This window comes from Gopherus evgoodei, chromosome 3, assembly GCF_007399415.2.
Source record: "Gopherus evgoodei ecotype Sinaloan lineage chromosome 3, rGopEvg1_v1.p, whole genome shotgun sequence".
Taxonomy (NCBI): Eukaryota; Metazoa; Chordata; order Testudines; family Testudinidae; genus Gopherus; species Gopherus evgoodei.
Genome location: NC_044324.1, coordinates 220753890 through 220779092, shown reverse-complemented (window position 1 = coordinate 220779092; position 25203 = coordinate 220753890). Strand labels below are relative to the sequence as shown.

The 25203-nt window shown below is 48.0% G+C and overlaps 1 protein-coding gene and 1 long non-coding RNA gene across 3 annotated transcripts; both read left to right on the top strand.

The window, feature by feature from the left end:
* The first annotated feature begins 1472 nt into the window (after positions 1 to 1472).
* Positions 1473 to 5431, top strand: FOXA2 (forkhead box A2). Of its 2 annotated transcripts, XM_030554323.1 has the most exons (3): positions 1473 to 1692; positions 2585 to 2654; positions 3549 to 5431. In XM_030554323.1, exons 2-3 carry the CDS (start codon positions 2586 to 2588, stop codon positions 4746 to 4748), a joined length of 1269 nt encoding a protein of 422 aa, XP_030410183.1. In that variant the 5' UTR covers positions 1473 to 1692; position 2585; the 3' UTR covers positions 4749 to 5431. The 2 variants fall into 2 exon arrangements, with proteins under 2 accessions (XP_030410183.1, XP_030410182.1); XM_030554322.1 differs by lacking the exon at positions 1473 to 1692 and having other exon boundaries at positions 2568 to 2654.
* A 3405-nt stretch (positions 5432 to 8836) lies between these two features.
* LOC115649288 lies at positions 8837 to 23467 on the top strand. Its single transcript, XR_003999794.1, has 2 exons — positions 8837 to 8940; positions 21147 to 23467. It is a non-coding gene; the product is annotated as an uncharacterized LOC115649288 (long non-coding RNA).
* Positions 23468 to 25203: the final 1736 nt, after the last annotated feature.

The window sequence follows — 25203 nt, the reverse complement described above, 5'->3', positions numbered from 1 at the left end:
GCAGAACAAAAATTGATATTAATTTTTTTATTTTCAAAATGTTCATTTCCTCGCTTAAATCAGAAGGATGGCTGGTATTTTTTCTGACGCCTTTTAAAGTTACTATTTAATATACTCTGTGGCTTATTTAGCAAAGTCTATACCCCTCTTCATATGAATCATTTGATGAGTGTCTGCTATTCAAGGAAAACCCCCTCGGGCATGCTATATGAGCATTTTATATTAGTGCTAACTTTCCTTGTTAGAGCTAGAAGTGTTCCTCTTATTTGGAAAAAATGGGCCACACTGTCCCATTCATTTGAAAGTGATAGATAGATTAGATAGATGGGGATAGATAGATAGGGTATATGTAGATAGATAGATAGATAGATAGATAGATAGATAGATGGAGGGGGTGTATGTGGATAGATAGATAGATAGATAGATAGATAGATAGATAGATAGATAGATAGATAGATAGATAGATAGATAGATAGATAGATAGATAGATGGGGATTAGAGTGACGAGATAGAAATTGTGAAAAATCAGGACAAACGGAGGGGAGTAATAGGCCCCTATATAAGAAAAAGCCCCAAATTTCCGGACTGTCCCTATAAAATCAGGACATCTGGTCACCCTAATGGGGATAGATAGATAGATAGATAGATAGATAGATAGATAGATAGATAGAGTGGACGGGGATAGATAGATGGAGGGACGTGGAAAGTTGTACATGAAAAAACGGATGTAATGGCGTAGTTCTGTTTCCTATGACAGAATTTTGAGTCACTTTCTCTCTTCGCAAGAAGAACTGCGGAATTCCGATGGAGTAGAACTGTCTGCGGGGTATTGGCTACGAAATAGTCAAGATTCATTCCACGGCACAGAATCGCTGTTTTCTATTGCATGAGAAAAACCCGTTAAATCCCTGACGAACCAACACTGTTAAATAAACTTGACTTCGTTTAATAGTTCAAAGGGCTACGGTATCCTCTAGAATAAATACAGGTTTCAGCATTTGGTCAGATACTGACGCGTGAACAGTAAGCAGGTCGTTGTGTGGGTTTTGCAAACAATGGATGCTTGTTTCTATCTATCTATCTATCCCCCCCATCATTAGATTTGGAATGAACACACAGTTAGCAGCCATAGCGAGAACGATTGGCAGAATTTGTACAAAGCAGATTACCTAGCATCACCTTTCCTTTGGATTGTGTTGTGTGCTGGCCATGCGTATAGATAGTTTCGAGGTCGAAGTCTTGGGATTTTCTGTCTAGTCTCCTGATGTCTTAAGATTTTGTATTATTATTATTAATTGATTATTACTATTATTATTCTGGCCTTGCTGTTACTGCCACAGTTTGACTGGCACGTGATGGGGTTACAGGCTGCTCAGGGGCGGGGGCAAAAAATCAGTGATTCCCTGGCTTAGGTCTGTTGGCTCCTCTCACCTTCCCCCTGTTTGTTTTAGTTACGAAATGTTGTAGGCGCCTCGGCTGTGACTGGGTAACCTTGGAACTGTCTGTTCTGTCACAGACAAATGGGTGATCCCAAGTCATTTAGCACCTTACTGAAACATCAAGAAAGCCCGAGGCATGGCTTGGACGCAGAGGTAAATGCTGCGTAAAATCCCACGCTCTCCCGTGACTTTGTTCTGGATCTCGCGTGCAGCCAGGGCGCTCCGGCAAGGCACAGCTCCGGGGGAGTTACAGGTGTGTAAACTGCTCGTGCTAACCAGGACAGGGCTTTGCAAATTTGCTTCCGAGCCGCTTGCCGTGTTGACAGCGAGCGAGCTCCAGCCAGCAAAGAGCCCCGGGTAAATAAACCCCAGCCCGGAGCCTGGCTGGTGGCAAAGCAGGGCCCCCAACCCCGCTGGGCAGCCCTGGGAGGGAGCAGGCCAACGGCACCCAGGCAGGGGGAGGCCCCTCTCCCTCCCCAGCCGCAGACACAAGCGCAGAGACACCCGTCCTGCAGTCCCTGCCCACATGGCAGCACCCCGCTCCCCCCAGCCTGGCTCCCAGACTGCTCGCCAGATGACAAGCCGCGGGCCAATAAAGACGGGTCCAGCTGCCACCCGTTCTCCTTCTCTGGCTCGCTCTGCCCAGGGCAGGATTTGTCCCCCTGCTGCCTGCCTCGCCGGGCAGCTCGGGGCAGGTGTGCGCAAGAGGGGGGCGAAGGCGAGGAGGCTCCCGACTAGGTGTGAGCTGATTATTCAAATCGGCTGCCCAGGGTCTGGGGATTGGAGGCTCGCGGGGGCGCCCGGTGCTATATCACTCGGTGACGGGAGCGCTTGTCCTCCGCCTCCTGCTTTTCCCAGCGCCGCCGGGCGACTCCGGGCTGCAGGGGGAGAAAAAAAAAAGAAAGAAAAACAAACCCAGCCAAGCAGCAGCAGCAGCAGCAGCAGCAGGAGCCAGAGGGGGGGAAAACGCAACCACCCCACCCCAGCAGCAGCCGCTTCTGCCCCCTCCCCCTCCGCCCGGCTCAGCAGAGGGAGTGAGGCAGAGGGGAGGGAGGGCTGGGTTGTTTTTTTTTTGGGTTGTTCTCTCTCTTGTCGTCGGTTGTTGTGGCTGTTAAATTTTAAACGGCCATGCACTCTGCTTCCAGTATGCTGGGAGCCGTGAAAATGGAAGGGCACGAGCACTCGGACTGGAGCGGCTACTATGCAGAACCCGAGGTAGGGACAACTTCTCCCTCTATTTGTGCGTGTGTCTCTGTCCCCCCCTCCCTGCCCATCCCACACCCCCTTCCCGTCCCCCAGCCGCCGCCCGTTCTCCCCTCCTTCGGCGAAAACAGGGCGCTGGGTTGATACGACACCGTTGTTAGCCTTGAGATAATATTAACTTTGTGATCAAATATTGACTTGCGGCGCCTCCAAATCCTCTGCCCTGCCTGCGCCGCGCTCTCCTAACAAAGTTGTGTTTGGCGTGGGACTGTCGGGAAGGGGGGGGGTGGCTGAAGAAAACAGGGGGGCGGGGGGGCAAGGCAGAAAGGGGAAAAGTTTATGGCTGGAAAGCTGGGTTTTGAGAAGCGTGGGAGAGGGACACGCGACTCGCTGGGCTGCGGAGAGTCCTCCTGCGCCGCCTCGGGTGGGGCTCCCCGCGCGTGGGGCCGGGGACCGAGCCAGCCGTCTGCCCCGCGGTGTATTCCCTCCCCACGTAGTCTGCAGTGCAGCCCCCCGCGGATCGCAGGGTTGTTTTGCTGATCCAGGGCCCTGGCGGCCGGCACATTTCAACACACACTCCTGCGGCCCCCGCAGCCCCGGGCAGTAGCATCTCCCCCACCGAGTCCCTAACCCCAGTTCCCAACCGGGGGCGAGCGCTCCCCCTTCCCGGCGCTTTGGGGTGGGAGCAGCCCCCTGCCCCCACCAGCTGACTGCTGCTTTTTCAGACCCAATAAAGAGCAGCTCTCCCCGGCAGCCGCGTCCTACACATCCCGGGCGCCGCGGGGCGGCTTGCGGGGCGCCCCCCGCCCGGCCAGCAGCCCCATTGTTAGAGCAGCCTAGGGGTGGCAGGCACTGCGTGGCAGCCGAGGTTAATCACCCCTCCGCTCTCCCCCCTTCTCCTTGCAGAGCTATTCCTCCGTGAGCAGCATGAACCCGGGCCTGGGCATGAACAGCTACATGGGCATGTCGGCCATGAGCAGCGGCCCGGCCACCATGAGCGGGGCCGGCTCCATGAGCATGTCCTACACCAACACCGCCATAAGCCCGTCCTTGGCCGGCATGTCTCCCGGCCCGGGGGGCATGGCCGGCATGGGCAGCGGCATGGGGCCCCACCTGAGTCCCAGCATGAGCCCCATGGGCGCCCAGGCCGGCTCCATGAACGCCCTGGCCCCCTACTCCAACATGAACTCCATGAGCCCCATGTACGGGCAGGGCAACCTCAGCCGCTCGCGGGACCCCAAGACCTATCGGCGCAGCTACACCCACGCCAAGCCCCCCTACTCCTACATCTCCCTCATCACCATGGCCATCCAGCAGTCGCCCAACAAGATGCTGACGCTGAGCGAGATCTACCAGTGGATCATGGACCTGTTCCCCTTCTACCGGCAGAACCAGCAGCGCTGGCAGAACTCCATCCGCCACTCGCTCTCCTTCAACGACTGCTTCCTCAAGGTGCCCCGCTCCCCGGACAAGCCGGGCAAGGGCTCCTTCTGGACGCTGCACCCGGACTCGGGGAACATGTTCGAGAACGGCTGCTACCTGCGCCGCCAGAAGCGCTTCAAGTGCGAGAAGAGCAAGGAAGGGGGCGGCGGGGGGAAGAAGCAGCCCCCCCAGCAGCAGCCGCCCCAAGCCGGGGAAGGAGGCTCCTCCGACAGCTCGGCGGGTGGGCCCGAGTCCCCCCACCCCGGCGCCTCGCCCTGCCGCGAGCACAAGCGGGCCCTGGCCGAGCTCAAAGGGACTCCCCCGCAGCAGGCCCCTTCGCCGGCCCAGCACCTGCTCGGCCCCCACCACCTGGCCCACGAGGCCCACCTCAAGCCCGAGCACCACTACGCCTTCAACCACCCCTTCTCCATCAACAACCTGATGTCTTCCTCCGAGCAGCCGCCGCCCCCCCACCACCCCCCGCACCATCACCCCCACCACCACAAAATGGACCTCAAGGCCTACGAACAGGTGATGCACTACTCCGGGTACGGCTCCCCCATGCCCGGCAGCCTGGCCATGGGCCCCGTCACGAACAAAAGTGGCTTAGAAGCCTCCCCGCTGGCCGGCGACACCTCTTATTACCAAGGTGTGTATTCCCGGCCCATCATGAACTCTTCCTGAAGCTCCCCTGCAGAGCCCAGCCGGCCCGGGGGGCTGGAGGTTGGACCGTGTTGATGAGGTCCTTGGCTCAAGGTGTTGTGTCTGTTTGTGTTCCAAGCTCCCCAACCCCATCCTCAAAGGACAAATTTCCATCCGTCCAGCCTGCTCCAAAGTCCAAGGGGCTGTGGGATCAGGCCCCGGAATTGCCCCGGCCTCTTTAAGCCCCGATTTCAAGCGGGGATATTTGGTTGATTTATTGGGGGGGGGGTATTTTATTTCTTGGGCAGCAGAGGGTGGGGTAACTTTTTTGTTGCAGGGAGTTATAAATATATCTATTTTTTTTTGTGCGTGTGTGTGAAAGTGACGGAAAACTTACTCAGTGTGAAATAATGCTAGTTTTTAAACCGGGGACCAAAAGACTTGTCACGTTGTAAAAAGAGAGAGGAAAAAAATCACAAAAGAAAATAAAAAGAGAAAAATTCTCAAAAAGAAAATAAAGTCAGGATAGATTGTTGTAATTGATACAAACGTTTGATGTTACCGGGAGAGTAAACTGCTTGGATCTGATTAATTTATCGTTTCTGTATGCTTTATTTATGGCTCATAAATGTGAGCTCTGGTCCCAAACAGCCAGATCTTCACAAAAATATATTAAAGTGTTATTGGCGTTTTTTCCCCCTGAATCTTTTTCTTCGGATTTTCCAATTTTTCCCTCTTGAGGGAGGAAAATACTGACAGGGAAAATGGAAAACAAATTGGCTCAATTAATTTAATAATTTAAAAAGATATTTCTGCATAGTCCTGTAGCTCTGTGTATATTTATTCTCTCTCTATAGTATATAGTCATATAAAGCCGGAAAAGAATGTAAGCTAACTTATATTATATAAGATATATAATATATACACATATGAAAATATAAGCTATATCTTTACACCAGGGGTAGGCAACCTATGGCACAAATGCCGAAGGCGGCACCCGAACTGATTTTCATTCACACTGCCCGGGTCCTGGCCACCAATCTGGGGGGGGGCTTTGCATTTTAATTTTAAATGAAGCTTCTTAAACATTTTAAAAGCCTTATTTACTTTACATACAATAGCTTAGTTGTATATTATAGACGTAAGGAAAGAGACCGTCTAAAAAGGTTTAAATGTATTACTGGCACGCAAAACCTTAAATTAGAGTGAATAAATGGAGACTGGGCACACCACTGCTGAAAGGCTGCTGACCCCTGCTCTACACATACATCTACGAAAAGAATATATATAGATGTAATACACATCGATTAAAAGCTATATATGTATATAAGTATAAGCTCTCTCTCTCTCTCTCTCTCTCTCTATATAAATACACACAAGACACGTGAATGACTTGTCCTATACCCATATGTGCATCTTAGATATTTTTCATGTGTAGCTGAAAAGTTTTACAAGTTACCCAAGCTGTAGTCACTCCAGTTCTGACCAAAAGGAACATTTGAGATTGGATTTCACTCTTCAAACAAGCAAGCAAGAAAACGAAACAAGGAGTCATTACTATTAAACCCGCATTTACCTTGGGCTCCTTCCAGCCATTATAGATCATGTTAGTCTTATAAATCAGGAATTTACAGCTGATTACTAAAAGCCACCCCCCCATTTCCCCTTGACACAACCCTCCCCGCCCCCCCCCCAGAGCCCCGCTAGTTATTGAGACTGTTCAAAGACACGGAATTCCGTCTGAAAGGCAGGAGCCGTGTCAAACACACTGGGTCGGTCTCTATGGCGCCAGGTGACACGCTGCACAGACTGTCCTTCATGTCATGAACTTTGGAGTTTGCTGAAACCTTGACAGGGATCAGTTGAGCGAAGGGCAGCCGAGAGCTCCCTTAACTCCTTGAGTTGCTCGAATCGCCGGGCGGACCAAGGGCCCTGAGAAGCTAGAGGGGCGGCTGGAGGAAGGTGAATGAGCCCAAAGGCTGGGCAAGATGCGGTTGAGGGGACTAGTGCCTAACCCAGATGCAATCAACTTCTTCCGCAGCCCAAAGTTCTGAGTGACCCTGAGCGTTGTCCCCTTCCTGGAACAGGGCTGGCCACGCACACACCATGTTACAATCCTTCTCTCGGTTTACTCACTGGGGCTACTTTGGGGAGAAAAGGGAGGGACTGGGCGCCCTAGAAGGCGAAATATTTTCACAGCCATCAATATAAACGCAGGGCTCACCACCCCCACCCCCCGGAAATCACAGATTTCGATACCTGCAGGATTGGGCTGGAATTTGTTGGGACAAGATACTTTCCCTGTATCACACTACAACCGAGGAAGACCCTGAATGTGCCGCTAACATACATTCCACGTCTGAATCTACTGAGGTGATAAAAAAGGGGGGGGTGTAATGTATATTCAACTCTGTAAAGCTGTTTTCAGCATATAACATAGAGCTGAATAGGTTTTCCTTCCTCCTGTTCATTGTGTATAGAGAGAACTGGCAGGAATAATGAACACGTTAATATGTATGGATTATAATGAAAACAGTTTGCTAGATCCATACCCACACACTACAGTTAACAGGAGCAGTGCATGTGTGTATAATGTCAAATACTTCATCCCTGAACGAACCAGTGGAGCTAGTGAAACAAGTTAACATGTGAAAATCTAGGCACTGGAATGACGCCTGTGAAAATACAGTGCATTTCATGCATGGCATATTTTGTGGGAAAAAACTGTCCCCAGGCTGCTGTTGTTTACCTGTCCAACCGTCTATGTTTCTTCACAGATTTTACTTATTAGAGGAAAAAAACGTTCAACTAGGGTAGATTTGCATTTTTCACATCCAGAAATATCCATGTACACTTGGGAGGGTTTAACCAAATACGACAAGAAAAATAATCGACGCTGCACTGAAAAAACTCCTTCTAATTGTTGATTTGTTACATATCAATAGATGAGCGATTCGTGGATCTGATTACAATATAATTAGTGTTTGTGTGAGTACTGTTACGTCTGTATCTAGACACGCACCACTACAGGGCCGTATAAAAATGCCATGATGTAGGGAATAAATCATATCTAATATACACACTGGTGGTCACTTGTTTTTCAGAGAGAGTAGAATCAAATGACCCACCCGTTTTGTTTTACAAACCGAGAATGAGGTGCTATTTTTAAAAACAGCTTCTGGAGGTTTGAATCCAGCAAACATTTCGCCCTGAAAGCAAGTCTGGTGCTGAAATGTTTTTTTCACGCAGTAAATTCACCCCGTTTCCCAGCCACTTGTTGTTTTCCCACGCGTTTAAGGAGTAATAGATCTGTTGCCCAAAATAACATTCAAATCCTTCTTAAAATTCGCCATTGTTCGGGGGAAGAGAGAGAGGGCGGGGGTGGAAAGAAACCTCCCAAAACAAAACCGAACTAGGATCCAGCCAGAAATCTGTCCGTCTCTCCACTGCAAGGACACACACGTTGTGAACCAAAGCATAAAATGTGTTTCATTATCACATAAAAGGCTCCCGCAGCGAAGGAGAATAGCAGCGGGGAATGAGGCTGATTTGGGAACAATGACGCGAGACTGCGGCGCTCTAACCTGTTATGTTCTGTATCACATGGCCATTGTTCAATGGTAGTTTTAAACTACTTAGCGCCTCTCACTCCGCTGATCCCGACAGATAAGATGTAGTTCTGTCCGCATACATAAAAAGGATGTCATTTGGATGCCTGCTTTAGAAGCAGATCCTTTATGTGCTTCGCTCCCTTTCCCCATGGATCGTGCACACACCCAGGGCGGAAAAAAACCTCCACCAACAAACAACCTCCCCCCTAGTTATATTTATTTCTCCACCACATCCAGCTCTTGCTGCTGCGGCTGGTGGTTTAAGTAACCGTGAGCGGTGAATAAACAAAAGTCACTAAACAACCAAAAAAAAAAAATCTAGATCCAAATTCCAAGAGGGTAAACTTTCAGCGCCACGTCATACTTCAGCAAATTTACACAGATATTAGAGCGCGTCCCTTTCTGTGTTTTTTTCCTTTTGAGCCATTGTGCTTAACTGAATTTTATTACGCTGATCGATATCTTGGTAAAATATTCATTTTTAAACTAGCGGGCAGTGAAATCTTTGCTTTGTGCTAAAGTCAACAGTCGCACAATTTGAGCTCCCATAAATGCAGCGATGCCGCTAGAAGTGGCAGTTGCTCGAGGATTGTCATCGCCATGTGCAGCTCGGGGGGCAGCAGGTAGGTGATTTCCAGAACTTTTTTTTTAAATTCCAATCTCCAGCTTCCCCATTTCTAAACCCCCCCGCCAATTAAACCCAGCGAGATAAACAGGGAGGCGATCCTGGGGAATCGAATAGGGCTTTTGCCATCTGTAATTTCTTGGATTAAAGCGGAGGAGGTTGAAACAGGGAGCACCCCAGGCATAATGATCTTGGAAGGATTGTTTTTTATTAAGTAGTGGTTGATTACAAATTTAAATCTAATTTTTTAAATTCAATGAAAAGGGAACCTTCCCTACTGGGGGGCAAGAGAGGAGGAAGCAGTGAAAACCTGACCCTACACAGGGTCTTTCTATGGCTCAGTTTATGGACAGTTCATTGCAAGAAACTGATTTCTCAGGGACTAATCCGCTGAAAGTCCACGAGTCTCGCTCGCGTTTCATTTGCGAGTTTTTCCCCCGGAAAACAAACTGGCCATAGCCAGCTCCTTCCGAGGCAAGCGGGGCTCTGTTGCGTTCGACTGGGTTTTATAGCACACGGAATTGTTTTCATATCGATTCACTTCTTTTTCTTCGTGCTGATTGATCTAAAACATGCTCTTTGGTGTTAATGCACATCCGAGCTAGTTGAATCCTCCCTCCCCCGACACACACACACACACACACACACACACACACACACACACACACACACACACACACACACACACACACACACACACACACACACACACACACACACACACACACACACGTGTTATCCTAAACACAGGTTTACGGAATGAAAGCTTTACGGAGAAAATCTCAGCAATTCCTGAAGCCTGCCAGTTTATGAAAACTTCAGGCAAGGCATAGCCGAGAAATGCCTGTACAGACCCGACACCTGCCCTGAGTTTGCTCGGTGATAACTTTCAAAGCGTGGCCGTGAATTTAAAGGAATTCGTGTTAGGCATAAGTGCATATGTAAGAGAATTCACTGCATAGGAGAAGTCAAAGGAGAGTCTAAAAATATTTAATTTATTCTCATTCTTAGGATATACAAATCCATATGCATTGAATTACCCTGACAGAGGATACCAGAAAAATCTATTTTAACTGGTATGAGGGGGCAGTCCTCCAAAAAACCCAACACAAAACCCAGAGGTGACCACATTAAAAATAGCATCAGCAAACGCCACTCTTTAAAGCGTGTTTGGGTGGTGTCTAGGAGCCGGAGTGCTCAGAGCTTGCAGAAAAGGGTTTCCAGGTCGCTAGTAAATGTTTTTTCTCTCCCAAGAGGAAATAGGAAGGATTATTATTAAAAATCGAGGCGCAGAGAAAAGCAGGAATCGGGGATCTCTTTATCCCCTTGCGAACGGGTTCCAGGAGCTGCGCAGTTTCTGCAGACGCGATCTGACTTTGGCAAACGGATTTCATTTCACGCCGAAGCAAGCTGGGTGAGACACTGAAGGCGGCTGACATGGGGTATTCGGGCCCTCTGCACAACAGATCGCCCATACAAAGGGGCCAGTGTGATACCGTTCTGAAAATGGCCCCAGGGCGGTGGGGGCAGCCAGAGATTTTTCTCTGACCCCCCTCCCACGTGAGATGGCAATTAATAAATTCCACGTGAAAAGGGAGGCGAAGGGGCCAGTCGCTTCTGACTGATGTGACAGGTTCTATTTCCCGGACGAGATGAGATCCGGGCAGGACACACAGAGAGGCTAATGGTTTTTAAATAATTAATAATCTCCCGGTTCCACGCGTAATGTTGCTCCTCGGATTTCTCAATTACTTGTCATTAAACGAGTGTCTATCCACGTACCGCACTTGGGATCCTTTGATGGGGGGAGGGAATGAGTGTGTGTGTGTGTGTGTGTGTGTGTGTGTGTGTCGGGGGGGGGGAATTAACCTCAAGTCAAGCCCACTCCAGGACTGAATTAAATAGGGAATGGCCTTTGTGATACCGGTTCTCAGCTAGGCGGTCCCTTAATGCAGTGGTACTTTGGGAAGAAAGCTAGCGTTTTAAAGAGATCTAATCTACCAAATGGCCAATTTACGCGCCTGATCTATATCGTGTCCATGTCCTCCCCAACTTCGGCCCCCGGTTTTTTCTTTTTATTAATATGACACAAATAAATACATCCTAGCTTCGCGCCGCGTAGGAGAAGGGACGCAGAGACCGGCTGGGATACGGCGCTCAGAACTGGCTGCGTTTCTTGGCCGCCATCAGCTGCTCCCTAAGGAGTCGTGGGGGCCTGCGGTGGGGTCAGTGTGAGAGCCCCCTCACCCCAAGAAAGCAGCCGCCCCAGCCTCTTTTTCTGGTGAGAAAGAATGGACTAATTGCGCCCTTCCCCCCAATTACGACAGGTTTCCACCAGCACAACCAAGAGCTCCAAAGTGGGGCGCACGCAGATGCACCTAATTGATAGAGGACTTGACAAGATACCTCAGGTCCCCCCCCATTTTCATTTCTTCTAGTAAAAAGAATGGACTCTCCCCTCAATCCGGATTGCCAATGTGCCAGGTCACTCTGATCAGCCAAAGGGGGGAAGGCACTTTTCACCCGCCCGCTCTCCCCGCCCGTGTGACACCCCCTCCCTTCTCACAAACAGAGAAGAATAAGAGGAGTGGGGTTTCAAATGTCACAGCGCAGGCCCCGAATGCCTTTAGCTGGGGACATCTCAGGCTGACGCGTCTGCAGGGCCATGGCAACCCCAGGCCAGTGCAACCTTTTCTCTTTAACTTGGTAACTCGGTTCAATCACACGGCTTGCCAGGATCCCCTCTGGTTTGCATATTCCAGCGAACAAAATCCAAAGCCTTCCACAGCCCCCACCTCCCCCAGACTGTATTCTCACTGGGTGAAACAGCACCAGAGATACGGGACTCTGTTTGACCCGCTATTTCCACCCAGCCGGAAAATCCTGGAACTGGTTATGCTCCAGGATCAGGGTGATTTTTTTTTGGGAGGGAGGGGAGAAAGGTACAGGTTCCATCCAATCAAACTTAATTGCTTTTGTGAAGTCTAAAGTCCGGTCAGCTCATCCAGCCGAAAGGGCCCAGGTTGCATTAAACTTCTCTGAAGATGCACAGTCAGTTTTTCTAATCGAGCGCTGTAACGTTGGCTGAAGGAGCTGGCTGGATTGCAGCTGGGTTGCCTAGTAATCAAAGTATTCAAATTCGCCTGCTATGAAAAGTCAGTTAACAGTGTAATAAGGACTTTCTCTAGCGATCACGGTTAGCTCTCTACGGCCGAAATCATCCTAGAGGATAAAATTCGCTAAAATCAGGGCTCCCTGTATTTAAACGGGTCTATGTATGAATTTAATCACGAGTTTCACATCCCACAGTGAAAATCTAAGGCCCCAAATATCCGTGTATTTAACTTGTCTATTTAAGAAATGAAAAGCCAGTTTAATAGCGAGTTTCACTATTCAGAGTTAAGATCTGAGGCCAAAAATCATCTAATTGTGTCCAGCATTTTTTTTCTTATTTCCCGTCCAAAGGGAAAAAAAGCCACCTCTTTAATTGTTTGAGCCGGGTAATGACATGCAGAGATGGTCTCAAAAGACACCAGACATCAAAGCACAAAGAAGATGACATATCCAGCAGTTTGATAAGAAAGTCACACTTCCAACTTTTAAAGAGAACTGCCTGGGTCTCTGCTGTGTACCTAGTGTGTTAAGCTTTGCAAAGTGTGTTGCCCTCTAAACAGCCAGGGAAGCCACCCTGCCAGGCCTTTTATAGTTCTATGCAAAAAATGCATTTATTGATCATCTTAAAAAATCCTGGGGGTAGGATGAGACTAATTATTGTCGGGCTAACAAGGAGTGGAACACCCAAGTAGAAGCTGAGCCGGTCTCCCGGGAGACTGATGGAGACTATTTTACAAGCTGTAATTCTGCTTTAGACTAGTGCAGGCTAAAGTCAGTTCACATTATCCTCTTTCTTCCAGAAATATTCCTAATCCGATATTTCGGTATATTGATCCGTAAACCGCCTAAAACCAGGTATGCGAGAGAGTGGAAACCAAAGCCTCCGAGTTTGCTACCTCTGCAGTGTATAACCTTCAAGCGAGTAAATATTAAACAGCATGCCACGCGGTGATGGATAGTCTGCTGCCCTGTTAACTCGAGAGATTCCTCGCCAGTTTAGCTAAAAATGGTTGCTGGAAAAGGAGTACCCAATTTCTATTTTTCTGTTGGGGGCTTTGTGCTTTCCTGGAGGAGTGATAATATTCATTAACTCTAGGCAAGGCAACCGAAATAGTTTGTTGTGGGGAACATGCGGAAAAGGATTCATCCGGAGAAAAATGGTATCCGATTGCTTTCGAATCGGACGTGTGAACTTTATGATTCTGTGATTCCAAGTCATTTTGCAATTTGGGAGGATGGGAGTTGAAATAGGCACAAAAAACATTGCTTGGGTTGATTTTGTTCTGGAAATAAGGAGAGTCCCTTTTGAAGAAGAAATTTCGTTAGAATGTCGGTAAAACACAAGACAGCGCAGGAAATAAACTTCCAGTTAACACAGCAGAGACCCAGGCAGTTCTCTTTAAAATAAACTTCCAGTTAATATATTCCAGGGAGAATATAGAAGAAGTTATCATCTTACATGCAGAGTTTCTGTCTTTCGTTCGCTAAGATGATTTATCCATTAAAAATATTAATGAATCTACAGGCACTGGAAATTTTTTTTTAAATCGTCATTTTAAAATACAGGGATTTAAACCTAACGTCCTTGATAATAAACATACAAAATCTGAGTTAAAACCATTTCTAAATTCACATAACACGGGAGTTTTTCCAATCACAGTTTTGCTGAGTTAAGCATTAATCGCACCTCAGAGACTACACCGGCATATGACTAGAAAAAAATTAAATTGAAAATCATCACACTAGAACATGCTGCCGTCAGTTTTAAAGACGAAATCTTCCTTGATCAAAATGCAGGCTTCTGCGGAAGTAGAAAAAGAGATGGTGGTACCAGGCTTGCTGCTTCTAATGGCAATTCTATTAAAACAGCCTGAAAAACCCTGTTGCTTTGGGAAATGGCATGTTATGAAACCAGAAGGCCGAACACAGCGGGTATTCGGCTGTGTTTAAAATTAATGACTTAACAGGTCGCTACAGTTTTTGAGCTGGCAAGAATAGAACACTGGAGTAAATTCTTTTTCCTGTTTTGTTCTCTTGTTCACACGCGTTTCATAGTGTCCTCTCACCTTATCCGGACTCCAGTATTTATGTGTTAAAGGCCTCCCTGCTCTCCCTGCAAGGACGAGCAATTCTTACATCGAATTCTATTCTCGGCTCAGCCACCGACTACTCCCTATAATCCCCCGGTTGCCTCAGTTTCCCCATCTATAAAACGGAGCCAACGATTTGGCTCTTCTTTCCAGCGCTTTGAGACCTAGGGCTGAAAAGCACCCGTCTCAAAGATCAGTGAACAATGCAGGACTCTCAACATTTTCTTCAGTGGCCTCTGGATCAGGCCCTAAAGAATTCAGATGATGCTATTGAAGGTTCGAATGGCGTGTCCCCTCTAATGACCTTATTTGTAAATATCTCCATTGCTGCATATTTAAACACTATTCTCCTCCCCACTGCCATCAGGGACAAAAATCTGGGGGCTCCTTTTGATCTCTGTGCCACCTGGCTCCTGAATCAATAGGTTGGAAATTATGCGGTGCTGTCATGAGGTCTAGATCCACTTTGTAGCATTGACTCTACCTTGGCGGTCCATTATATGCAAAACAGAAGAGGACCGGGCAAAACACAAGCTCCCGCTGTTCATACTGTGGCTAACTATTCCCAAATCCCAGGCATAACATCTGCTTTGACAAGGCATAATTTCTTCAGGCTGGAAGTTCTAGGGGGTGGAATAATCAGGGTTGTTTTTTTTTTTTTTACCCTTTATTGATACAGTCCATTTATCCCGCTGCTATTTTTTGGAAAGGCATCAAAACTAGCCTTAAAAACAAAACAAACAAACAAAAAAAATCCTCCCCTCTCGCTCATAAACCACTCTTATTTTACAGCTCTCTCATCTCCTTTATTTATTGATTTGCAGGGTTGGTTTTGTGTGTGTGGAATTAAAAATGTTGTAGGTGGCAAGCTGAAAAAAAATCACTCAGCTGAATGGATCCAACCGCAGCAGCTGGGAAACATCTGGCCTGGCATGGAGAGCGCACTAGAAGCGTATAGGGAGGGGCGGGAGTCTTAGATCTGAAAATTCGGTCGATCCGTGCGCGCAGGAAATGCTGGAAACTGTAGGCTGCTTCAATAGGCGATGGGAGAGGTGTCTCCCACTGAACTCTGCCTGACCCTCACCTGGAAGTCTCGCTAAATAAGGGCTGCGCCATTAATCGTCTTGCAAACCAGGAGAGGCTTTGCGCGTGGATCTGGCTGTCATACCTAGCAGCTCCCCGGCTTCCAAAATCAAACCCAAACCCGCGGGTGGTCGCGTCTATTCAACATCCTCCTGCAGCCTCATAAACTCCCCGGGACCTTAAAGCTCCCAGGAGAGCTATTTAGGCAGCTAGGGCGAGCGAACCGGGGTCTTTCCATTGCTAGATGCTGCTGTTCCTGCAAGAGGAAGAGTTTATTAGAGCAACACATTGACTCGGTGTCATTCAAGACGTCAGCCAGAGCAGCAGAGGGGACCCCATTTAAACCATTGATCGCTTCAGATCAGGGCAGGGTCGCTAAACAAGGGGCTTCCCTTCCGACTAGTTTCTGGAGGTTTGGCAATCAAGACATTACTGCCCTTGAGTTCGGCGTGTTCCCCATCAGATCCCCCAAGCGCGGACTGCCACCTCTGGACTTTTGGGTTTGGCCCAGGGGGGCTCGCGTTACATTTCTGGCCCGGAAACCCAAACTCAGAGCGGGTATCCCCGACACCCCAAGCTGCCCCTACTACCCTCAACAGGGCCGAATGCTTCTGAGGTGGAAACTGTCAGGAGGGGGCTCGCTAGGGAGAGCTGCTGTGCTGGCCCTAAAGAAGTTCTCGACACGGCAAGGGAAAAAGCGGTGGGGAAACCAGCTCCTCGCCCAGCCCTGTAATGATACTGGGTCCTGCAAATAAGCGCAGGGTACCATGACCTCTGCGCCCTGCGCTGCTGTCAGTTACACCGCGCACCGGCCTTTTTCCTGTTCTAGGCCAGGGCTGGCAAATCAAAGCGCCTTTCCACAGCCTCAACTCATGCCCCAGATCCTTCTATCTCCTCTACCATCAAGCCCTTGGAAGGAGTTGATCTCAGGTGCCTAACCTGCAGTTATCAGCCTGCCAGACTCATTGAGAGAGCTCGGATCCGTAACCCGAGACAAGGGTCCATCGATTGTCTGCAGCGGTGCTTGGATTCTGCCCTTCCTTTGTCAACAACGAAAAGTAACCTGCCCTTGTCCCCCTCTGCGTCCCTCTCTGCTTTCAGCCTGCGCTGGTTTTCCGGGCATGCACCCGTGTCTCGTTTGCTTGCTGAAATACATTGAAAATGGACCAAGAACTAAGTAGCAGATCCGATGAGGGAGAGGGGAGGGGGACCGGCGCAAACGGATTCTTGGAAAGAGAAGTGAACAGCGGAGGAGACAGAGGTTGCTGTGGCTTTTGCTTTTACTACCCCCTCAGGTGTCCCTACAGCTGTTTTGCAGAGCGATGCTAAATTCAGGAGGTCCGGATGCTTTCCCCTGGATGTCCTTCTCCGCCCTACTAATCAACTGTCCCCCAAACGCAGAAAGCCTGCTCCTGGCCAGGCGTAAATAAGCGCCGCTCTACCGATTGACATTTTGCCCAGGGATGATTGTTTACAGATGGTGATTCCTTGCTGACGATCACTCATCTGAAGTCCCCAACACCCGCGTAACTGCAAGGATCAGCAATGGAGCGGGGACATTAGCATGAGAGTTGAGGGCAACATTTTCTGCTTTGCACTTTGGGGAGAGACAGGCACGCGGGGAAAATCCCGGAAGGAATTGAAGCAGTGAGCAGGACGTAATGGTGTCCTCAGTTTCTGTAGGAGAGAGAGAGCCTTGAAATCAGACCTGAGCTTTGTCTTAAAATTAAAAAAACACCCTCCCCCGCCCCATCGCTAGTGGAATGAGGGCCAAGCATAGAAACCATCATCCGAGGAAGAGGAAACCTTTCTCCCAGGACAGAAACCGACACTTTTACCGGTGGAAATCAAGAAAGTAGCTAAATCCAAGCGGGGACACGTGGGCTACCGTCTAGTTTTATATAGCAGGGAATTAAACTATAGTATGAATAGCTTAGATGGGTAGATTTTCTATCCATGAATCAAATGGCTGCATTGCTAGCATATCAGACAGTAGTTCTCATCCCACTTCTCTCTTGTGAAGCATAGATAGAGACGGCTATAATTATTTCCCTTATGATCGATAATAGCAATAATCAATGACGAGAGATTAATAAAGCCAGCTGGGACTGAGTCGTTTTTATCCCTCACTCATTATTTCACGCAACACAAAAAGCAGGGAACTGTGGCAGAATATAGGTGAAGTGTTCGCAGGGATTCACTTTTCTTTTCTTTTGGATAAACTGTCTTTTTACGGGAATGAGTTTCAAAGACAGTTGCGCTGTTTCCTTCTGTCCAACAAATTCTCTTTGCAAAGAGTGGGTTTGCTGGGGAGTTTTATTGGGAAATACGGGGCCCGATGCTGCTTCCAATAAATGCCTGTGGCCAGACTTGGAGGGGAAAGCAGGAACACATTATTCGCCACACTTATCACCGCTTCTGGAGCTAAAACTGAACCAAGAAATGTCCTAACTCCTGGCTTTGGCTTCAAGGGTCTTTTCTGACTCCTTCACATTTCATTTAACCCCTCTAAAGACCCTGGTAGCGTTAGCTCCCAGGTTCGCCGAGCCTAGGGACAGAAAAGCAATTCAAAATAGAGTTTCATCCCCCAGCATTCCGGACCTGACTGTCTAGCCCCGCGGAGCGCACCAGCCAGCCAGGGATAGGAAGGGGACAGTGCTCAGCAGAGTTTCGTTCACAAACGGCCGGGCACAGATGCCAATCAGGAACCCCTCTAGACCGAATGTAGCTCTTTACTCCCATGGGGGGGGGGTCTCACTGACCAAGGAGAAGAGCAGGAGTGAGCCCAGCAGGTTATGGGTTAATCGGAGAGAACGTTCTGCCCCTCGCCTCTCCGGGCAGTGACAGCGGGGCAGAGGAAGGATTCTCCGCGCCGCGTCATTGTGCGGGACCTTGCGCACAGGTGCTTTCGAGGCAGCCTGTGTGTGTCAGATACAGCGCCGGGCATGAAAAAAAAAACCCAAACAAAACCCAAACCAAACTGCAGGAAACTGCCACCCAGGACTATTAAACAGAGAGCAAAACATTTAAGCAGACCCGCATCTCTGGCTATATATACACGCAGAAAGAAACTAATTTGTGCACATAGCTGTCCCAATACACGTGCGTGTTTTGTACAGTTCGGACACACACACACACACACCTGTTATCAAGTCCATTTCTGTTAAGCCGAACTTTAAATGTGTCTTGACAGACAGGCGGGTCGGTATGGAAGGAAAGGATCCCCTCCCCGAATCCTGCACTGGGACCCCTAGCTCCATTGTTCCAGCAGATCCTGATACGGGACATTAGTAATGTAAAAGCAGCAAAGAAGAATCCTCTGGCACTTTATAGACTAACAGACGTTTTGGAGCATGAGCTTTCCTGGGTGAATACCCACTTCGTCAGATGCATGTATCTGACGAAGTGGGTATTCACCCACGAAAGCTCGTGCTCCAAAATGTCTGTTAGTCTATAAGGTGCCACAGGTTTCTTCTTTGCTGCTCTTACAGATCCAGACTAACACGGCTACCCCTCTGATAATTAGTAATGTAGGAACTGATCCTGCCCCATTGAAGTCCAATGGGGTGAGGCTCGAATCCCTCAATTCACTGCCGGAGTCAGTAGCCCGGGCCTGGATGCAATCTGGGGGCAGTGAGACCGAGTACTTGGGGCTGTGCGTGTGTGTGTGTGTCTGTGTTTGTGCGCGTTTAACGCAACTCCAACCCCAGCGATCGGCAAAGTAATGGTTAAAAAAAAGTGATCAAAATCTCATTAGGAAGCCCCATACAAAGCCCGGCGCATAAGTGTCCCGCTGTGCATGAGCGGAGGAGAATGCAATTCAGATACGCTCCGTCTTGCAAAACTATTTCAGGTGGAGGCTGCTGATAGCACCCGGGTAATGCCTTTCACTGGAAGCGTGATTTTAAATAAGCATCTCCCTGCTTGTTCATTACAGCCGGGCGGTAGGCGGTGACGTGGCAGTGTATTTACCCGTGTAGCCGAGCATGAAATTGAACGTTGGAAAAGTTTTTAGAAAATGCAAATCCCATTAAAACAGAAGCAGCGTGTCTCTGATTTACAAGCACCAGCTGACCCGAGATTGGCTCCCGGAGAGAAATGCGAAGGAGATCGGGGCCCCAGCCTATTTTAAATCGCTCTCTCTTTTCTCACACGATTTTTTTGTTCCCCCATGACAGAGGAATCTCACTCTCATGTCAACAGGCACTTTGGAGAACGGGTGAGCCTGCGAAAGTGACCAAAGTTAGCCAGAAAAGCCCAGACGCTCAGCGATTGTCATGGGTGGCCAGTAACACTTCACCCCCCAGATCAGAGCAGAAGGGGAGCTTTCCTCAGGTAGAGTTAACCCCCGCATGTCCCTCTAGGCTGGCTCGGGAAAGCTATAGCGACAGCACAATGCAGCAAACCCACCCGCTGCCTCGGAAACAGCTGGCAGGTTTAGTCTGGTAAGTGCACACAGAATGTTACAAGTACGTTGTCTTTTGCCGCACACAAAATTCTGTTGCGGTAGATGCTCCGCAGATCCTGCCGCACATCCAATTCGCGGGGGGAATCCCCCCATTTAGTCCTCTGGCTGCAATGGTAGAGGAGGACAACCATGGATTTTCCCCATTGCCGTTCATTGGACAATAACCCACAGGACAGGGGTCACCAGAGCAATGGGTGTTTTTTTTTGGAAAAAACGTTGCTAGCCAAATTTGGATGGCAAAATAAAATCGTAGGAAGACGGAAGGGAACCCATGGGCGCACCCTAAAACACGAATCTGGCAAGGCTTAGGAAATGCCCAGCTTTGAAATAGTATCTAGCAAAGCTCTGGGTACAATACAGCTTGCGTTCGTTTTATTAATAGAAAACTATTTAATACCCTTCGCCGCAGGATCTAGCCAGCTAGCACAATGTCTCCAGAACTACTTCGCCACAGACTAAACAGGTCTGTCTGTCTCTCTCTCTTTCCCACCACTCCCTACATTAGCGCCTGACTTGGGGGTTTATTCCACCATTGCATTTCAGGCGAGCCTCCTGCTGAAGATAAGGCAGGCTCGGTTCACACCGGTTACTGGTGTGAATTCCCCCCATTCCAGCAACTTGATGAACTCCGAAGCTCCTGGGAGTGGCTGGTTCCAGGCTCGCCCCCTGGGGGAAGGATCGGGCCCCTCCCATTGTGATCCAAGCCGGCACGAGCCATTCTGCCGAAGTCGAGAGGGAAAAGACAAGGGAGCTTCTTTGCAAACGCGCCCCCGTTTTGGGATGAAGCCTCGGGTACGAGCGCAGCCGGCACTCGGAATACAGCGCGGTGAATGTAAGCGGAGCATCCCAAGAGATGAAAGCGCATGTGTGATTTATTGTTTCAACAACAGGACACTGGGTTAATTCGGATCACACCTGAATGCGTACTCCCCCCCCCCCTTTCGGGAAATCGGCACTAACAAAATGCCATCATTTCTCAGAACTGGAGAAAACGGGTCCTTCCCGGTTTCCTCCCCCATCCCCTATTCCATTCCAGCCCCCCCCCTTTTGTCCCGTGGTAAAAGTTTTAACAATTTGCTGAACCCCTCTCCTCTGTGTCTCCCTCCAGAAGCACCCTGCTCCTCCCGAGCTCGGGACAGTCTGGTTTTCACTCCAAAGCTTAATGGTAATTGCCACCTGCCAAAAAAAGCTCTTTCTTCTCAAAACAGACCTTCCTGCCAAAAGGCTTTGTCAAGAAAAAGCGCAAAACAAACAAATGAACCAACAAACAAAAAACAAACAAAAACAACCCCCAAAATAAACCAACCCAAACTCCCAAAAGACATCAACCAAAAAACAAACCAGCTCCCCCCAAACCCTGCACAACCCTCCCCCCTAGCCACGTGGGAGTCTCCCTATATCTATGGCTGTGACATTCAGAGAATCCATCTAACATGTTTTTGCTCCTAGGAATCCTTGGGACCTTCCCAGCAAAGTGGAGAGGAGACAGCTCAGGGGCTGGGTTTTGGGAGCTGTGCCCCCCTCCACCCCCATGATGGCTGCTGAGTTCCCTTTTCTTCTCACAACAGAGTGAGGATATGGAATTGTAAAGGGACCAGTAGGGAACTGACCAGGGAATAGTTTTCACTCAATTCCCACGTTCTCTGGGATTTCTCTCCTTATCCCCTGGGCAGCCGCCATTCCCCCCAGCCTGTTAGCTGGAGACAATGAGCGAGAGCCTCGTTTAATTTAATTTTCCTGTCAGCCTAACCAGAGCTGCACTGGAACCCTTACACTTACTCATGTGGGGCGGGGCTGCCTGGTGTTGCCATTTGCACCAGAAAGACCCCAAATGGACACTGTTCTGGGAGCGCCAGGCCTGCCACTTGAGAACAGGCCCTAATTGCCATTGATACATAGCACTAGTAGATCCAGCACCAGGCTGCAAGACTGGGCACGGGGCTACCCACCAACCCAAAGCTGCAAACCCTTAGAAGGGAAAGGAAGAGAGAGAGTAAAGGAGGAAACTGTTGGTGAGCCCAGTCCTAACTATTCCACACAAGTGTGTCCAGACAGCATGTGCCACAACCTGGGTTATAGAACGCTTCCCCCAGTGCAGCTGATGGATCATTACATTTGCCATTCAACCCTTCCACTGGGGTTCATTTGAAAGGAATGAATAAGATATCTTGGAAATGCAGCATTGTTGAACCATTCTGCCACCGAGGGCCTGACCCTGCCGCACCCATGGCAATAGCAAAACTCCCATTGACTTCAATGGTAGAAAGGATTGGGTCCCTGATACTGCTAAGTTTTTTTCTGCCCTAGTGAATTTTATCACTGTTTGTCCTACTTGGTGGGGTAAAAAAGTATCACTTTATAGAACTACTACTTCCATGTTTGCTGTTTGACTCAACTTCAGTGTTTCCAGGAAGCTGTGTATTGACGTATCTTCACCATGGCCATTCCCAGCCCTTACATTAGTTGAAAATAGAGGCTTATCAGTCTAAAAAGTAAAGAGTGGTCAGCAGCAAAGATATGAATGTGTTTATTGCCCCATCATCCAGTATCTCAGCCTAGGAAAAGAAAAGAAACAGCTCGTGTTTGTAGAAATGCCTCCTGCTTTCATCATTGACAGGAAGGAAAAGTGACAGTCTTATTAATATCCTTTGTGTGATTCAACATGAACAGTAGGAACTTGAATTAAATAATTGTTTTTAGTGCGCATATGTTTCCTTTTAATATCTCTGCTCTCTTCTGTACTGCAGACATTAATCTCCTAAATGCTTTTTTTATTACAGTCAGACTAATTTCAGCCCAGACTGTTCATTTAATTGACAACTGACGTGACATTGGGTGTTTTATGTACTTAATGGGTCTCTTTGTGTTCTTGGGTTCATGCAGCAATATTTTTGGTGTCTCCCTGGGAAATGAGATGCATTTCTAAACTTTAAGGTTCTGTTCATAAATGCATTTGAAATACATTTGACATGATCACTACATGCAGCGACAATCTCTAATTGTATAATGCATTTGCACAGCATTTTAATCCAGGCCTGCTCCTGCAAACTGCTAGAAAAGATGGCATTTGTAGCTATTACAGAAATATGCCTATGCTGATATAAAAGGTGATTTTTCTGTAATAAAGCTGTTAACAATCCAGAAAATTTACTAAATACAAAATGGAATCTCATATCAATTTTTACTGCATGCAGGATGTAAGTTCTTGCGGACACTAAGATATCTTTACACCTCTCTGGGAGTGTGAGATGGCCTTACTGAAGAGTGCCCACATTATCCCTTCCCGCAGCCCTTGCTTTAAGGCATATTTACATGGCCAGAGTGGTGGAAGTGGAACTTAATGTAAACGAGACTGGGGCCCAATATGTGTAACAGAGCAGTTCACTGCACTCCACAGAGATACTTCCTGGGACAGACTTCCTTTCTAGACATTTTTTAAATGTAAAGATTATCAGAACAAAAATGATTTCTCTCACTTCACCTGGAAGGAAAGAAGAAAACTGAGTAAATTTGTGTTACATAGAGTGAATTAGAATAAATGTGATGTTTTGGCTGCGGTTCCAGTTTCAGACTGAGGACATGAATATGAAACAAGGTTAGAGTAAACCCATTGCAATTTAGGATAATGATTAATTAATTGGTATGTTTTAATCTTCATATTTCTTATTTTTATAATCCCAGAAGTTGTCTATGGTAGGTATAAGCATTGTAGCAAATATGTAACTAACTGATGTTATTGCTGCTGTATTTCTAATTAAATTCCTAAAGACCATCTCGGTTTGCCTCTTGGTGTCTGTATTTGTTATGGTGACTCTTATTTTAATACCTTGAAGTTCTGTTTCTATGTCTTTGAATGACACATAGACTAATCATATCTGTTTATAGCCGCAAGTTTAAATGTGAACTAATGCATTGCTCTGGGACATTCTCAGCGGGTGTAAATTGGTGCAGTCCCACCTGCAGTAAGTGTAAAAAAGCATCTGAGTCACCACTGAGTTACTCCAGGTTTACGCTGGTGGAAGTTCATCGATTTCAACCAAGGTTCACCAGGGTAAAACTGCAGTGATACAGGTGTGAATGAGGCCCATTGAGCCAGATGCTCAACTGATGTTTTGATTTGTTTTGTTTTTATTATTTATATCACAGCAGCGCCTATAAGCACCAGCTCAAACCAGGACCCCATTGCGCTAGGTGCTGTACATACATATAATAGACAGTTCCCCCCCCCCTTGACGACATTGCAGTCTAAATAGACAAGACACACAAAAGATGGGTAGGGAAACAGAGGTGAAGTTACTTGCTCCAGTTAACACAGCAAATTGAGTAGCAGAACAGGAGGAGAATCCAAGTCTCCTTAATCCCAGTTTACAGTTTACTGATCCACTGGGTCTCACTGCTTCTCTCTGATTTCAATGCCTCTATGCTGGTTTGCACCCACTGAGGATCCTTTAAGGGAAAAAAGAAATCTTCCTCTGCCAAATCTGAGGGGATTTCCACCTTTGTTCTCCTACTGAGGAACCTGTTCCTCCCCATGGTCATATATGATAGATTGAACACATACAGTATCTACAGCCATACATTTTTCACTGATGGGGGAAAAGAAAATGCCTCATTAAGAGGAATATTCGGAGCCATTGTGAGATTCCTGGAGAGAATTTGATACGCATGTGCACTTTCACATGGACAGGGCAAGGGGCGTAGGTCCGGATTCAGCAAAGTAGGGAAGCACTTGCCTAATTTTAGGCAGAGGAGTAGTCCCACTGATGAGGGCAGAGTTAGGCGTCTGCTTCAGTACCTGGATGAAATGGGACCAGATGCCCCCAGGTTTGCACTCCTTCTCCCTCTGAGACTCCCATTGATTTCAGCGGGAAGGTCGAGTTTGTGAGGAATGGAAGATCAGTCTCTGGAAGCCAAATCTCTTCCCTCCACACATGCCCAGCTAACCCTGCTGGGCAAACCGGTCTGACATTGTAGGAGGCTGGAGCCAATATAGCATCTGTGATCTTAAGAATTGAATGTCTTGATCCTGCTCCCGTGGGAATAAATGGCAAAACTCACACTGACCCCTGTGGCACTGGATATTTTCTCCCTTGGGTTTTGATTTTTTTCTTTTGGTGAAAAAATTTGGTGTGAATATAAAAAAAAAAAGGGGGATTATTGCAAGGATTTCTTCAATCAGAAACTCCCAAGCAGCATGAATGTGACCCAGTGCCACTTCTAAGAAGCCCTGCCTCTCATTTAAAGCTGCCCTCCTCCTGCCGTATCCCCAAGGGAGTGAGTCACCAGTACTGTTACCTTGTCTACACAAACATTTCGTTCACGGCAAGCTGGGGTGTGAACCTACCCTGCACTAGCCTGCAGTGCTCTAATTCCACATACACCTTATTCACGCGCATTAACAGTTCTAGTCCCATTTTGGCAAGGAAACGATCAAAGCGCATTAATTATAAACACACAGAAGCAGGTTCGAAAGCCCTTTGCCGCTATGTGCTTCAGTTCCCCATCA

Excerpts from the sequence above, each read along its gene's own strand:
- FOXA2 (XM_030554322.1), top strand. The coding sequence starts at position 2,568 with ATGCACTCTGCTTCCAGTATGCTGGGAGCCGTGAAAATGGAAGGGCAC. Across the intron at positions 2,655-3,548 it reads GCTACTATGCAGAACCCGAG|AGCTATTCCTCCGTGAGCAG; the intron begins GTAGGGACAACT and ends TTCTCCTTGCAG.